The 17,473-nt window shown below is 39.8% G+C and overlaps 1 protein-coding gene across 2 annotated transcripts; it reads right to left on the bottom strand.

Annotated features, from left to right (window-relative positions):
- Window positions 1-1,052: 1,052 nt before the first annotated feature.
- hmgcs1 (3-hydroxy-3-methylglutaryl-CoA synthase 1 (soluble)) lies at window positions 1,053-17,133 on the bottom strand. Of its 2 annotated transcripts, XM_079862192.1 has the most exons (11): window positions 16,083-16,264; window positions 12,903-13,360; window positions 11,999-12,124; window positions 11,654-11,818; window positions 9,702-9,870; window positions 9,250-9,420; window positions 9,043-9,149; window positions 6,580-6,705; window positions 6,330-6,478; window positions 3,335-5,434; window positions 1,053-2,094 (listed from the first exon to the last, which is right to left on the bottom strand). In XM_079862192.1, exons 1-10 carry the CDS (start codon window positions 16,091-16,093, stop codon window positions 5,348-5,350), a joined length of 1,569 nt encoding a protein of 522 aa, XP_079718318.1. In that variant the 5' UTR covers window positions 16,094-16,264; the 3' UTR covers window positions 1,053-2,094; window positions 3,335-5,347. The 2 variants fall into 2 exon arrangements, with proteins under 2 accessions (XP_079718318.1, XP_079718319.1); XM_079862193.1 differs by lacking the exons at window positions 1,053-2,094; window positions 16,083-16,264 and adding an exon at window positions 16,989-17,133 and having other exon boundaries at window positions 5,239-5,434.
- Window positions 17,134-17,473: the final 340 nt, after the last annotated feature.

Below are 17,473 nucleotides of genomic sequence, written 5' to 3'. Positions count from 1 at the left end.
TTAAAGCACATTAGGAACTTCACTCCTGCAAATATGGACCAGCTGAAGTTTGCTTGCAAGGCAAACAGATCGACAGATGATGCGATTTCCATGGTTTTACACACACTGTTCTGGAGCATCTAGACCGGACTATAACAGCCAGGATTTAACCCAGCTACGAGATCTGGACTCATAAATCCCATCTCACCCAAACCAGCCGTTTACCCTTCTGCCATCTGGGAGAGACACAGGGATATCACTCCAAAACACAGTGTCTTTCCCTGAACACCACTTCTGCTACCCATAATCCACCACACCTCAGTGTTCAATAATATCAGTCCACAGACTAACTTGTTCATCTCATCATCGTATATTGCTGCTCTTTTTCATCCCGTATTTTTGTTATTTATTCTGTTAATCCCGTGTGTAGTTATTGTTTTCTAATATTTGTTGTTTGCTGAGCAATGGTGACATTTTGTAATCTCGTTGTTTACAATGACAATAAAGCTCTATTCTTATATCTGATCTATATCGTAGCTTATTATATATATTTTTTATAATGTATATTATGTAGATTATATCTTAGCTGTAAGAGCTGGTAAGAATGTAAATGTGAACCTTGAAATGCAATGTAAGCCGCTTTGGATAAAAGCATCTGCCTAATGCATAACTGTAAAAGTGTTTTTCTTTTTAAAAATGCCACATAGACACATAAACAACACTGAAAGCTGGATTTACACCACAGGAGGACTTTAAATAACTAATACTTGCATATGAAATGCAGTAGGAGTAAGTGATACGTATTTTGGAGCATTTATCAATGGATATATTAATCAATAACGCTGCCTACAAAAATATAAATGATTTGTAGACAGCACTAAACCAGATATGTGTGTGTGTGTGTGAGGAGTGTGTTCTTCTGCGTGTCCACACAGGACTGGACTGTGTATTCAAGCCCGTCTGAAAGCGCTGGCTAGGCGAAGTGCCCATGTTAAATATGTAAATGTTTATGATCCACAACATCACTCTGGCCCTGCAGTAATTCAGTGGATGCAAAAGCATAAGCAGAGACGTCAGCAAAAGAACATTTAATCCTCAGTTCATACATGATCAGATCCCCATGTACAGTTGAGACCCGTCCTCTGTACAGCTGGTTTTCTACAAGCTGCATCTGACCAGATTCCAATGTTTGCCCATCTGCAAATATAAGTTAGTACTGTACATTACTCGCCAATTATTGGCATGATCTGATCTCAGGGAAACCTCTTGTAAACATCGGCTGTTTCAAGTTCCATCTTTACAGTCAGCATGTCCTGGCACCCGAGTGAAGAACGAACAACACCTCTATACAGTCTTCAGAAGAAACCCTCTTGTGTTTTGTACATGGTTATAGAATAAGGCTTCTCAAAGTTGATGGATATGGGTGGGAGACATATAAGCCTGAAAAAAGTTTTTATTTTTTACTTCAAATATTAGGCATAAAAAATATTGAGTTGTGTTGTACTGACTCTTGCATTTCCCACAATATATGTGGTCTTTTAGATTTTGTATTTGAAATTGGATTTATTCACCAATTTGTTGCATTCGTGCCTAAAATTGTCATATGGTGTGACATAAAAATTATTCTATATAAAATGAAAATGGGATATACTCTCCCTAAGTAACTAACTTCAACATAAATTGTTTTCATTACTATCTTAAGATTTAACATTTATTTTGTGCAGATTCATTAGATTTTGTATTGTTTTTCTAAACCATCATGCAAAGTAAGTCATCGCTCCTCAGCCTTTCCAGATATTTTAGATTAATTATGTTAAACCCGGTTATAAATCTATGAAAATGCTTGTGACTCTTGCTGATACTATTTCTCTTGTGTTCCGTTGACTTTTTTATGATTTATAATTAAGAAAGTATTTTTACTGGCACAATTCTGAATGTCACACCAAATTATATAGTGTCACGCTATATGATGAACTGCACCACTCCACAATTTGTCAATGCAAAAAACTGTATTTTATTTGCATTCAACATTCAATTAATTCAATTCAGTTAACATTAATCAAAAAACATACTAACATTGTTTTAAAACGTTAAGAAACTCATAAATACACTCACCTAAAGGATTATTAGGAACACCTGTTCAATTTCTCATTAATGCAATTATCTAATCAACCAATCACATGGCAGTTGCTTCAATGCATTTAGGGGTGTGGTCCTGGTCAAGACAGTCTCCTGAACTCCAAACTGAATGTCAGAATGGGAAAGAAAGGTGATTTAAGCAATTTTGAGTGTGGCATGGTTGTTGGTGCCAGACGGGCCGGTCTGAGTATTTCACAATCTGCTCAGTTACTGGGATTTTCACGCACAACCATTTCTAGGGTTTACAAAGAATGGTGTGAAAAGGGAAAAACATCCAGTATGCGGCAGTCCTGTGGGCGAAAATGCCTTGTTGATGCTAGAGGTCAGAGGAGAATGGGCCGACTGATTCAAGCTGATAGAAGAGCAACTTTGACTGAAATAACCACTCGTTACAACCGAGGTATGCAGCAAAGCATTTGTGAAGCCACAACACGCACAACCTTGAGGTGGATGGGCTACAACAGCAGAAGACCCCACCGGGTACCACTCATCTACACTACAAATAGGAAAAAGAGGCTACAATTTGCACAAGCTCACCAAAATTGGACAGTTGAAGACTGGAAAAATGTTGCCTGGTCTGATGAGTCTCGATTTCTGTTGAGACATTCAGATGGTAGAGTCAGAATTTGGCGTAAACTGAATGAGAACATGGATCCATCATGCCTTGTTACCACTGTGCAGGCTGGTGGTGGTGGTGTAATGGTGTGGGGGATGTTTTCTTGGCACACTTTAAGCCCCTTAGTGCTAATTGGGCATCGTTTAAATGCCACGGCCTACCTGAGCATTGTTTCTGACCATGTCCATCCCTTTATGACCACCATGTACCCATCCTCTGATGGCTACTTCCAGCAGGATAATGCACCATGTCACAAAGCTCGAATCATTTCAAATTGGTTTCTTGAACATGACAATGAGTTCACTGTACTAAAATGGCCCCCACAGTCACCAGATCTCAACCCAATAGAGCATCTTTGGGATGTGGTGGAACGGGAGCTTCGTGCCCTGGATGTGCATCCCACAAATCTCCATCAACTGCAAGATGCTATCCTATCAATATGGGCCAACATTTCTAAAGAATGCTTTCAGCACCTTGTTGATTCAATGCCACGTAGAATTAAGGCAGTTCTGAAGGCGAAAGGGGGTCAAACACAGTATTAGTATGGTGTTCCTAATAATCCTTTAGGTGAGTGTATGAGTAAATCAAACACCATCTCACGTCAAGAACATTAAATTAAGTATAAAATTTAAAAGAAATACATTAATTGTATAGGTAATTTAATGTTCACTATTAAACATTCACTATTATCATTGAATATGTTTTGAATAGTTATTTATTTATCATTAAAAAAGGTGTATGTAATATTGTGTGACAAATATATCATATGGTGTGACTTAGAAAAACAGTCACACCATATGATACAGTGTCACACCATATGACGTTTTGTTCAGTTAAGATAATCTCTTGGTTAACTAAAAACAGCTAGCTTATACTTAGCATGTAAATTGCCACATGGCAGGAATGATTTTTAAGAATTAATAAGTAAAATTCGTATAAAAGTGTTTCATTTTTATGTAAATAATGTCACACCATAAGACACAAAACACTGACCACTAGTGAGCATGTCAGATACAGAGCTTTTTAATTAAAAATTAAAAAGCCAGAACTCAACTCTTGACCTTGCAAACCACCCCAGAGATGGCACTGCAACTTCCTGGTTGAGTGTGGACCTCTTCATCATAATGATTCCAAATTATTGCCCGTTCAAAATATAGATTGCAGTGTCACACCATATGACACCCATTTTACGGACAAAATGTATTTGGCCAGAACTTGCTTTAAAATCATACACAGACATCAACACTTTCTGTGTCTGTTGAAATGGCCTAATTCTGTTACTTAAACTGTAAATCTATCAATTATTTATACTTTGCTGATATATATTGTCATATTAGTAAGGTCACACATATCCCGGACAGTCACACCACATGACAATTTTGATGTTTAGATAAAAATTTGAAGTAGAGGTCTTTATACACCAACTACAGCTATGGTATGCTGTAATAATATCTTGTCAGAGGAACAGCATGAAGATATATATTTTTAACAAATACCCATTTTTATTAGGTTATGACATCATGGACGGGTAGAATTGCATGTCATGTCTCCCACCCATATGCAGTTTCTGCAGATGTGAACATGGACCCACAGACGCCATCTTGCTATCAGCGTTTGTGCAATTAAGCGTAATCTCTGTCTGAAAATATCTCGTCTTTGCTTTTAGCCTATAATATCTGCCTTAAGCCCTCTGACATCAAGGCTTTAAGGTGCAAACTTCTACAATATTGTAGTATAATTATTAATATTGCTTCTCTCCTCCCATAAATCTCTGAAACAGCGGCATCAGTGCTGAGAAGTGCTCTGTGTTTGAAACAATCAAAGGTCACAAGGAAGTGAATATTAGGGTAAGTTGTGACATAGAGCGAGTCCACAGCTCACTCTCTCTCTTCAATACCTAAAACTGTCCAAAATTAATTAGCTGTTACCAGTGTGACTGATTATAACATTTAATGTTTCCATCAATCTTTTATCCTCTAACAATAATCATGACTTGATTTCCTGGTCTGGGTTCATTATAAATGAACATTATCTACTTATGATTCTCGTTTCAAAGGACATAAACGCCAACAGAAGCCAGTTTAGCAGCAACTAAACAATTATGAACTTACTGTATGTAATTAAAACTTTACATGTATGGCTCATTAATATGTGATCCAGGCACATTTCCCTGACATGGCCATGGTGATAAGACTAGAAAGAGTTAAAAACACAAAACCTGACGGAGAGGACAGAGCGATACAGTCATGAGTGTGAAAACCGAAGCTTTTAGATCAATTAAAAACGAGTTCTCGGCTGACCTAAAGCGTCTGCTATAACTGACAGGATGGACAACGTGGAGCTTGTGGATGCCGACAGGTAGATATTTGAAGTTAAAAGGATGAAAGAAGTCAGGATATCTGCATAGAAGACTCTGAGCAGCAGAGAAACCTTCCCATGTACCAACACTTCATCTTCAACACAGTGACGGTCTAACTTATTCTGTCCTGGGACATTTAAAAAGCTTTGAGTTTGATTTGACTCATTGATGAGTGATAAGTCCTGGGGTCTGTTTTAGCATGTTTCTTCTCCAGATCATGTGTCCTCAATGCGACCTGCACCTCACAGAGGTAATCAATGATCCCCGTTGCTGATGACCACCTCAGGGCCAGCTGTGGTAGTTGGGATACGGGGCATCTTCTTGAGCGGGCTGGGAATATGCTGAGAAGGACAGAAAAACACAATCAGCCAAACACAAAACACTTAGAACTGATTTACTACAATAAAAGACTAGAACTGGGAGTTTTCTCCACTAGTTGGGTTTGTTTAGGCATATATGAACACGGCAATCGCTCTCAGGCCCCGTTTACACCTGGCATTAACCCTCTGGTGCTCTGCGAAAAATTTTACTTTTTTTTTTTTTTTCTTTATCAGAATGGTACGAAACTTCATAGACGAATTTCATCTAGTGGAAACTTTTGGTACTGCGGCCAAACAAAATCGTACAGAAAGCTAATTTTTTGAGATATCAGGCTCAAACTTGTTTAGATTTACGGCTTTGATTTTCTCACAGTTTTAGAGTAAAACATGTTTTTGAAAGTATATATTTCATATAAAAATTGAAAATAGTATTTTTGCAATTTTTTTTAACAATAAACGTAAAATTCTGTAACTTTAAGTTCACTTTTTTCACTTCAGCAATAATCAGCCGAATGTCGTCTTTGAAAAGAGAGTGCTCCTCAGTCTGAGCTCTAAAGCATTTACAATTTACGACAGTTTAAGTTTCTCAGGTCTATCCTCAAAAAGTGAATAAATGGATTATAAATATAGTGTAAATATAATTTAGTGACATAAAATCCCTTAAAAATACAAAATATTAAATTAAAAACATTATTGAACTAAAATATAGTAAATTAATTTAACTGAAAAATAAAAAATTCTGTCATTTTTGAGCACCAGAGGGTTGGGATGTGTAGTGGTCGATAATCTGGATGCGCGTACAGTAAAAATGATTAAATCGACATCACGTGCTCTACATATACCCTAATGCACACGTGAATGGGCTTCACTTCTAGCTGAATGAACATGTTTAACTGGTCCAGAGGTAAGTGTGCACCTCAGCTGCAGTGAGCAGTCCCGCCTCCAGAGGCCTGTGGTCGTTCATCGAGCGCCTGGCGTACTGTCTGCGATGCTTCTCGTCCACACGGGTCAGGTACCATGTTCCCGGGGAGAGCTCCTCTACAGAGCCTTGAGGGATGTAGTTTGCTGTGGGAATATGAGAAACATCACATTGTCAAATGGACCCGAAAGATTTTCATAAAGACAAAAATGAATGTGAGAAGAACAGAACGCAAACGCTTGATTACCTAAATGGTGTGTTTCTTCTCTGAGCTTCATGTTCTCAGCAAAAACCCCCGGCGAAACCTTCTTTCTAGAGTCCAGTCGGGCCTGCAAGTCACACAGGCTGGAGACCATCTTATCCAGAGCAGAGCCTTGAAATGAAGATGTACGTTAGCACAACTGACCGCCTGTCATCAACTTTGAGCAAACAATGGCTGGGCGATACGACTAGCCTCTTATAGAAACTTCAGATGCTGCGCGACGCATGCGTCTAAGGTATAATTCTGGGTCCACACTGGCTGTCTACACTGAACATTATAAAAAGAATATTCCAAATCCAAATGTCATGTTGTCGGAAGTAGTACATCTGAAATGGAGCCGTTTCCCGTTCTGCGACTCGGCACTACACAACATATCCATTGTAGACAGCATCAGTGATTGTAATGGGATTCATCAGATTTTGACGTGACGCACAGCTTGCATCCGGGCAGACACTTTAGTTAAGAATGCACAAAATTAGAATAATCGCATAAAACATTTACGAAAATAGTAGCGTTTCCATCCCATGTGTTCAAGAGAACAAAATCGTCACTTCCTGGGAAATTGGCACAAAATATCTGTAATAAGAATGAAAGTCGCAGGAACTGGCTAAGATACTGTGGCTCTTTTCCCCTCCATCATTAATGACCTTTGATGCATGTAAGATGGTTCTGGGAAGTCGTTATGCAGAACCATTTTGATGACTTTAGTTCAGATATTTCAGAAGGACCAACATGCGATGACACTGGTCTGCTGGCTGTCCCTCCAATCACATTATGTGCATGTCTTCTTATCGGATTAAAAAATGTGTCCTCCTCAATTGAGCGCATACAATTGTTTTTTAGAAGTTATGTTAATCTTGGTGTTTCCATCCAGCTTTACAGCTTTACAGTAATACAGCACATTAATACAGAATTCAGCTGATTCAGTGCGCGCAATCTTTTGATTACTATTTGGTTAGTTCCAAATAAAGATGGAGTACTTTTCATTTAATTCACTCTATCAAAAAATAGGCATGACTACATTGTTATGTATTATATAATACAATATACACTCACCTAAAGGATTATTAGGAACACCATACTAATACTGTGTTTGACCCCCAGAACTGCCTTAATTCTACGTGGCATTGATTCAACAAGGTGCTGAAAGCATTCTTTAGAAATGTTGGCCCATATTGATAGGATAGCATCTTGCAGTTGATGGAGATTTGTGGGATGCACATCCAGGGCACGAAGCTCCCGTTCCACCACATCCCAAAGATGCTCTATTGGGTTGAGATCTGGTGATTGTGGGGGCCATTTTAGTACAGTGAACTCATTGTCATGTTCAAGAAACCAATTTGAAATGATTCGAGCTTTGTGACATGGTGCATTATCCTGCTGGAAGTAGCCATCAGAGGATGGGTATATGGTGGTCATAAAGGGATGGACATGGTCAGAAACTATGCTCAGGTAGGCCGTGGCATTTAAACGATGCCCAATTGGCACTAAGGGGCCTAAAGTGTGCCAAGAAAACATCCCCCACACCATTACACCACCACCACCAGCCTGCACAGTGGTAACAAGGCATGATGGATCCATGTTCTCATTCTGTTTACGCCAAATTCTGACTCTACCATCTGAATGTCTCAACAGAAATCGAGACTCATCAGACCAGGCAACATTTTTCCAGTCTTCAACTGTCCAATTTTGGTGAGCTTGTGCAAATTGTAGCCTCTTTTTCCTATTTGTAGTGGAGATGAGTGGTACCCGGTGGGGTCTTCTGCTGTTGTAGCCCATCCGCCTCAAGGTTGTGCGAGTCGTGGCTTCACAAATGCTTTGCTGCATACCTCGGTTGTAACGAGTGGTTATTTGAGTCAAAGTTGCTCTTCTATCAGCTTGAATCAGTCGGCCCATTCTCCTCTGACCTCTAGCATCAACAAGGCATTTTCGCCCACAGGACAGCCGCATACTGGATGTTTTTCCCTTTTCACACCATTCTTTGTAAACCCTAGAAATGGTTGTGCGTGAAAATCCCAGTAACTGAGCAGACTGTGAAATACTCAGATTGGCCCGTCTGGCACCAACAACCATACCACGCTCAAAATTGCTTAAATCACCTTTCTTTCCCATTCTGACATTCAGTTTGGAGTTCAGGAGATTGTCTTGACCAGGACCACACCCCTAAATGCATTGAAGCAACTGCCATGTGATTGGTTGATTAGATAATTGCATTAATGAGAAATTGAACAGGTGTTCCTAATAATCCTTTAGGTGAGTGTATCTTAAACATTTTTAGGTTGAAATTCCACATAAAAGTGACACAAAATGTGTTGTACCATGACTGTGAGCTTGGTCGTACCGCCCACCCTAGTTTAGGGGAATGACACTCTAATAGAAACCGCTTCTGTGTGTGTGTGTGTGTGTGTGTGTGTGTGTGTGTGTGTGTGTGTGTGTGTGTGTGTGTACCAGGTGTGGCGTCTTGTGTGACTCTGATGGAGTAGAGTGTGGCAGCAAAGCCTGAGCCGTAGGAAAACACACCGATCCTCTGCCCTGCCAACTGCTGTGGTGTGTGTCTGTGGAGATTCACAAAATAATAAGAATCATGTTTACAGTGGCTTTGAATATAACCATGAATGCTGTATGAAAATAAGACGAGGCACCCGTGACACTTACTGCGCGAGAACAGAAGCCAAGCAGCCGTACACTGATGGCGTGTACATGTTGCCGTTCTGGTTGGATATGAGGAGAGACGCTTTGGTTTTATTCTCAAACAGTTCTGAACTGGCTTTCATAAAGGCCTTCTCCACATCTCTGTCAAAATAGGTGTCCTCAATCTTCACGTCTCTGCAAAAAAAGTAAAGAAATGTAAAACGTTTGGTTTATTTAAGATGCGGTCACTATGATCTTCGAAATCTCTCTTTTTGTCTTCCATTAAAAAAAACAGCATATGGGTTTGAGTAAAAACAAACAAAAAACATGAGTAAATAATGACAGAATTTTCCATTGTGGTGAACGTTTCCTTTAAATAAAAATATATTGTGATTAATTAATTAACGTTAAATGTGCACTTCTTAGCATGCCTGTGGTGCGACTCTTTTTAACGTCAGCTGAAGGAGCCTACTAACCTGAAAGCTTCCAGTCCGCTGAAGGGGCCGCTCTCTGTGTTTGGACTGGGATGACACATGAAATCGTTGAGCATCAGGCGAGCCAAAGACTTCTGGACCAGTTTGCAGTAAGGAGAGTGGAAGACCATGAAGCCAAAGTCTTCAAGACTGCAGCGCCTCTCAACCCCCTCTGAAACACAACATCAAAAAATGAGCAAGAAGTCAAAATCCTCTAATCTTCTCTAACAGTGTGTGGCTCTGTTGGGATGTGCATTTATAGATCCTGAAGAAAAGATGAAACCTATATTTCAGTATGTTCCTCGCAGAGATATCATATAGCTTCAGAAGATCTTGAACAACGGGCATGAGTCGTATTTATTAGAGATGGACTGAAAGTGTAGCCAGTGAAAACTGAAAGAGGACATTTTGGCCGATAATGTGAACACAAATCTTTACACTAGAAATCAGGTACATGTCCATCATCAAGGTTTATAACACAGCATGTAATGCATGAGGAAATATGAGAGAATAAAGGGACTCCTTAATACTAGCATGCTTTTCCAATGTTAGGTGCCTTTAATATGTACTTACATCATAAATAATTGTTTGGTAAAATGTATTTATTGTGTTGTTGTGTTGTAAAACTCTTGTGCTGCTGGTGAGGAGGATACGTGTGAGGTGAGGACAGGTTTAGTGGTGTGAGTGGGTTTAAAGGGGAAATGAAGCGGTCAGTCAAGTTCCCGTGACTCACACGCTGTGGTATTGCAAAATGACAGCGCCCTTGCTCCAAAAGCTATAACAAAACATCCCCTTTTCATTAATTAAAGTGGAAATCAGTAGCCTGACTTCGTCATACTCATATTCTAGTCAGAATGTGAGTCTGAGACTGCTCCATAGAGATTTGATTATGGGGCGTGTCTCAACCGAACCAGGAAAAAAAAAAAACTCTGCACTCAATTGGATAGACCTACAACCAGTCAGAGCAACGGAGTAAATGACGCATGTTCTTCATTCATATTTTCAACCAACAAAATGTCGCGGCTCTCTGTTCCTCTTTTAAAATGAATGCGCTGTGGATATCTTCTATAACAGACGCGATGGCGGAATCTACACATGATGTTTCATAAACAAAGTTCGGGAGAAGCACGTACAAATAATCAATCCAATCAACTTGTCATCAAACAATACCATGTCTAACGTTACCCTATATCAGCATGAGGAAGCATATTCACTCTGTCAACTTACCTAACACTCCTTGACAGGTTTTCAGCATCCCTCCACCACCCCGAATCCTCACTCTTGTCTTGTTCTCTCACAACCAGGAACACGGGGGAGTATGGCTACCGAGCCCACAGCCCTCGGACAGCACGTCATATACGCATTTAGTCTATCTGACTTATTTGTGTGAACTCGTGAAATCTGATTGGCTATAAGCATTTATTCTATCTGACTTATTTGTAAATGTGAACTCGTGAAATCTCAGTTCTCCAGCTGCACTCGTCTTTGTTGTAAACTAATTCAAATCAAGCACTCTTTGGTGACGTAGGTGATTACGTTACCGTTGCTCATCTGTCCATCATCGTATAAAGCCCGCCCTGACAATTTGATTGGTCCGAACTATTTTTGTTCGGGCATAATAGCTCCTCAACGGAGCGAGTCCAGACCGAACTTCCCGACCAAAAAATATTGTGGGCGGGGTTCGGGCTGGCACCCAGGCTAGGAAATCAGTTTACTAAATAATGTAAACTTGACTGACTGCTTCATTTCCACTTTAACGGGTCAACAGTGTGACTATTTTACAGAAATTAATAACAGCTGTAATTACATGCAGGCACTTTCTAAATACATGAACAATGTAAAAACATGTATGTACACAATAAGTGCAATGTATCAAATTTAAGTACATAGTAGTTAAAGACACTTATATACACTTATATACACTTAATATAAAGAGGGTATATATATTCGCCCACCTCTCTGCCACTGGGCGTGGATCTTGTTCCTGAAGACGGAGTAGCATCGATCTAAAGCGCTGAGGTAACACTGAATGGAGAGCTTGCCGTCCACCACCGGATACTCGGACACCATATCTGGCTTATAAAAATCATACGCATGCTGCATATGTGTCCCACGCAGCCCTGTGAAAATATGTGATTACAGTTAAATTACTTGATGAAATAAAGCATACAGAGCATTACAGGTGTAACTGCCGATTTCTGCATGAACTTTAACCTCGGCCTCACGCAGACCCTGTTGAGTTAGAGCTGTGTGTGAGTGTGAGAAAGGTCATGACAGCTGATGTGAGGCAGGCCTCATACCTCTCTCAAAGGCCAGAGGGGCGTTGGGTCCCACTAGCATGGCCACGGCTCCGGCGCCCCCTGTAGGCCTGGCGCTGCCCGTGGCGTAAACCGCAATATCACCAGCGACCACCACAGCATAGCGACCTGCACCATCAAAACCAGTCCGTTACTCAATATACTCAAAATACAGCCTTTTATAATGAATGTGGTCCGGTCACATTTCACCCTAAAATAAGAGCTGACATAAAAACTAACCCAATATAATATATTCTGCATGGAAGGTAATGAAGCATGTTTTAGGACTGTTGTGATGTTTTGCATTGCGACATTATTCTCTAATAATTAAGGATATTTCCCACCCTAAATTCTTAGTTTTTTAAAACCCTGAATATGTAATTCCCATTATATACATGAATTTTGAACAATACCCGTTCTTGTCTTAGGACAACTTTGATGAGCTTTTTTGATCCTCTTCAAATGTTGACTACTGTAGATGTATGTATGCATATATATAAATAAATGTAAAAAATTATTTCAATTACACTTTTTTTTTATTACAGTAATGACATGCTTAACTGTCCTAAAAAAGGTGTTACAATGGCAAAAAATAATAATAATAATAATATTTTTTATTATTAATTAATGAATATTTGTCTTTAGATGTTGTGGTGAGACTCCACCTAGTTGTGTGTGTGTGAGCAGCGCACAGCCCCAGGAGCTCGACTCCACCTAGTTGTGTGTGTGTGTGTGTGCGCGTGTGTGTGAGCAGCGCACAGCCCCAGGAGCTCAACTCCACCTAGTTGTGTGTGTGTGTGTGCGCATGTATGTGTGTGAGAGCAGCGCACCGTCCCAGGAGCTCGACTCGACCTAGGTGTGTGTGTGTGTGTGTGTGTGTGCATGTGTGTGTGTGAGAGCAGCGCACCGTCCCAGGAGCTGGACTCGACCCAGTTGACGGCGTTGAAGAGCGCGGCGGTTCCCCCGTAGCAGGCGTTGGTGGTGTCCACTCCCTCCACGTCAGTGTTGCCCGACTCCTCGAACAGCTGCATCAGGACCGTCTTGGTGGATTTGGACTTGTCGATGATGGTTTCGGTGCCCACCTCGAGCCGGCCCACGCTGTCGTAGGACAGGCCGCTCCGCTCCATCAGCCGCTGCACCACCGTCAGGCACAGGGAGTTGATGTCCTCGCGGTCCGAGCAGAAACCCATGCGGGCCTGTCCCAGCCCGACGGTGTACTTCCCCGCCCCCACGCCGTCGTACTCCTCCAGCTCGGCCTGGTCCACGAACTGAGAGGGCACGTACAGCTCCATCGCTATGATGCCCACATCTTTAGGCCACGCGGCCTCGCACACTGCAGGGAGTGATCCAGGCATTCTGAATGGACTGAGAGAAAAGTGAGCAGGACGTCATGATTCAGCACACGGACTCACAGAAAGCAGGGTTACCAGAACCGGCCCCACTAGATGAGATGCAGAGGGACATATTTCATCTAGGGATGTGCACGAATATTAGAATTTTTGAATATTCGATCTGTAATTATCATTCGAAAAATAAAATACGATTCGAATTTTATCGAATTTATGAAGCCGTAAATACTTTGCGGGTCGTAAATGCAGTGAATCCCTGATGAATCCCAAGCACTAACTCGCAGTTATAATTAAATGCACTGGGTGGCACTGTGGCGCGTGTTTAACAAGTTGTTTGTATTTGATCATAATGTCGTCGTCTGCCTCGCGAAGTTTGGAATTACTAGTCGAAAAAGAGGTTACTAAATGATCTTACAAAATGGACTTACTTCTGATCAAATTAATTAATTAATCTGGAGTTATAATATCATCACCACAATGAGAAATCACATGAAATCCAAACAGCAGTCGACTGAGGAAAGACAGCTGTCCATCACTGCATCACGACTGCAGGTTAGCGCAGCTGTAGTGCGAGTGATCCGAGATGATAACTTATCTAATAGCAAAATTATTTTGAGACATATTCTTCCTTTAAGTTTTCTTTGAGAGAGGTTTAAGAACAGAAAACTCAAAGTGCTGTTAGAAACTTAGAACAAGAACACCGTTATCTTTGTGTCTCTGAAACATCTGTCAGCGCAGCGCGTTTTCTCACTCGAGCATAAATTGCTGGCGGCGCGCCTCCATGTGGATATTATTGTTTTTCTCAACATAAACGTGAAACAATATAAACACGATAATCATATGCTGACTCGAGTGTATGTGTAACGTTCTGTACGATAACTGGCGCAATCTGCTACTCTGCTTTATTAGCCGTTTTTTCTGTTCGCGCTGCTTGAGTTTAAGTCCTTTTGTTCTTTATATTTTTTTTTTGTTTACACATAGGCCAACTGTTTAATGTTTTCAATTAAAAGAAAACTTTAACATATATTGTAAGATTGTTGTGTATATTGCCTAATGGTAAGCTTCTTCAGAAATGGTGACAACAACAAAAATTACCTTAAGAAATAACACCTTTTTCGTTAAACTCATTTAAATAAACGAATATTCGAATATTCGAATTTTATGAGCCCGAATATTCGAATGCAATATTTTTGAAAAATGCCCATCCCTAATTTAATCATTTTTGTAAGATGTCTCTTATGCTCAGAAAGGCTGCATTTATTTTATCAGAAGTATTATTACAATGTGAAACATCTGTTTTCTGTGTGAATATATAGTAAAGTGTAATTTATTCCTGTGATCAAAGCTGTATTTTCAGCATCATTACTCCAGTCTTCAGAGTCACATGATCCTTCAGAAATCACTCTAATATGATGATTTGATGCTCAAGAAACATTTATGATTATTATCGGTGTTGAAAACAGTTGTGCTGCCTCATATTTTTGTGGAAAACTTGATAGCATTAATTTAAAACATAATTTTGTAGCAATTTAAATTTTGATAAATTGTAATGGGTCCTTAGAGAATAAAAGTATAATTTCTTTCTCTAATGTTTCTCGAGCATCAAATCATCATATTAGACTGATTTCTGAAGGATCATGTGACACTGAAGACTGGAGTAATGATGACTGAAAATTCAGCTTTGATCACAGGAATAAATTACACTTTACTATATATTCACATAGAAAACAATTTCATTATTTCATTCAAAATCATTATTTTAAATTTTAATAATATTTCACAATATTACTGTTTTTATTGCATTAAATGCAGTCTTGCTGAGCAGAAGAGACTTCTTTCAAAAACATTTAAAAAATCTTAATTATTCCAAACTTTTGACCGTAGTTTTCATAAATACTACGAGCGGCAAGTCCTTTGAAAACTGAAAACAAATATATGTGAGCAACATCCAGCGGAGAGAGCCATAGGTAGTGAGAGGCACATGGCAAAGCCTGTGAGCCACTGGAGCTGTGCTCCTCTAATGAGATTAACCCTTCACTGGGTAAAGGACATTACCTTTAACCCACATAGATATGGCTCTGCGGAGCAACTTGTCCTGTTCCATGTCAAGTAAACACACTTGACCAGTCAATGTGAAAGAAAGAGGAAAAAAACCCAGTAAACACTATTGGTATTGATTTGTTTACGCACAGGGCATGTGCATAAAAGAGTTCATCTGAACAATAAACAGAAGTAAAAGCATTTTGGTATCACGTGATCTGGTCTTGTATGGTTAAAACCATAGACATATATATATATATCCATATATATGGTAAAAACAGCTAACTTGTCATGTTTCTTTCAACTAGCTGACTTTAGTCAATATGAAATACACTATTACAGATTGTTGTCCTGGTTTGATTTGGATGATATGATCATTCCTCTGTAACAATCTTAGCCTCTTATATCATTTCACTGATTCTGTAAGTAAATAACGTGCTATACATCAAGCGTTCGGGTTTGTCGTGTCGTTCACAGGGATGTGGAAACGCTTTCATAATAATTCATTTCAGTAAGTAACTAATAAGCGCAAACCTACATTTACATTAAACATACACATTCCACCAGCAGTAGTCATCATAATTCTGGAGAGGGTCTAGGCAATGACCCCACCTAACGTTACATGTGTCACTCGCAGACCGCGAACACCTTCATCACTGCGACACACACACACCCTCACACAGGACACTTCTTCTTACCTTACAATCATATAGCAGCTTCTATAGCTAGTCTGCAGTATGGCGAGCTCAGAGCCGTCCGGTGGGAGATCTCATAAGGTCAGAAGTGTGATGAGTGTGTGTGGTCGAGCAGTGTTTGCCGACGGACCGTCTTCCGCTGACGGAGGAGCGCGCTCCACACACGCGCGTCTCCACTGCGCACTACACAGTGCGCACACTCAGTGTGTAACTTAACCATAGACTGTAAGAACTTAACAAGCAAGAATTTCCTGCTTTTTTTAATCCTAATATTCGGGACGCGTGAATACGAACCTGTAATGAATGCCTGAAACGTTTTTCAACCAATATTATGTTTTATTTTGCTTTCTGATTTTTTTTTCTTCAGTAAACATCAAATAAACTTTAGATGTATGTTAATAGATGTATTTTAGATGTACTTTAGATGTTTGTAATTTTTAATGGCAAAAGTGTCCCCTCAATTCACCCATATTTAACAGTAGTAGTCACTAGTAACTTACTCTGATAGTAAACGAGATTTTAGCTTCACAAAGAAAAAATAAATATCTGTAAAGTTATACAAAAGCGCTCATATTAAATTTAATTCAGAAAGTTGGTCATGGAGATTTTATTAGCGTTGCGCCGATATTTTATTTCACTTTCTTTCTTTTTTTTTTAATTTTAGAATAATTATTCATCTTTAATAAAAGTAAAAAAAATACAAATAAAAAATAAAAATAAATCAATAAAAAGAGCTTTTCAAGTGCATGCTGAACTATCGAGAGAAAGTCCTTCATTCATCAGTCATTTTGAAGTTAATGTAGTGTAGCCAGAAACTTTATAAAATAGGCTATAACATTCATTTAGATAAACTTTACCTCAGAATTAAGCACATTATTGTTGTTGAAAACAGAATTAGACTAGACTTACCTTTATAACTGAGTTCAGTTCCTAAGAGAGCTTGTCATTGAGTGAAAAAGCCGTTAAAGACGGTATTAAAGACATACTATTTATACACGGCGGGCGGACGATACCTGTGCAGCGCGCGCGTCTGCTTCTGGAGCGCTTCCCCTACAGCCAATCAAAACATAGAACGCGTTCTGAAGGTCCTCATCTTCCCGCCCCTTCACGCTCTTAACCAATGAGCGCTTTAGAAAGGAGGGTCGCTAGACGAGGTGCGCATAGTGGTTCAATGGTGTGAGCGAATGACGGTGTATGGTGAGAGAGCAGCAGCCAATCAGAGCGCACGACTGATTCTGCTCGCCATTTCTGCGCGAATCGGCAGGGAAGCATAATATCGTTTCCATGACTACAAGAGGTTGAACGATGAAACGCATCATATCGGAGGATCATCACATCTCAGTCAAGCGTTCACTGAAATGACATATTGGGTAACCTTAGAGTGAACATATTCA

The sequence above is a fragment of the Squalius cephalus genome (genome assembly GCF_949319135.1).
Source record: "Squalius cephalus genome assembly, chromosome: 24".
Lineage (NCBI taxonomy): Eukaryota > Metazoa > Chordata > Actinopteri > Cypriniformes > Leuciscidae > Squalius > Squalius cephalus.
Note: the sequence above shows the minus strand (reverse complement) of the source record. Positions and strands in the feature narration are given on the sequence as shown.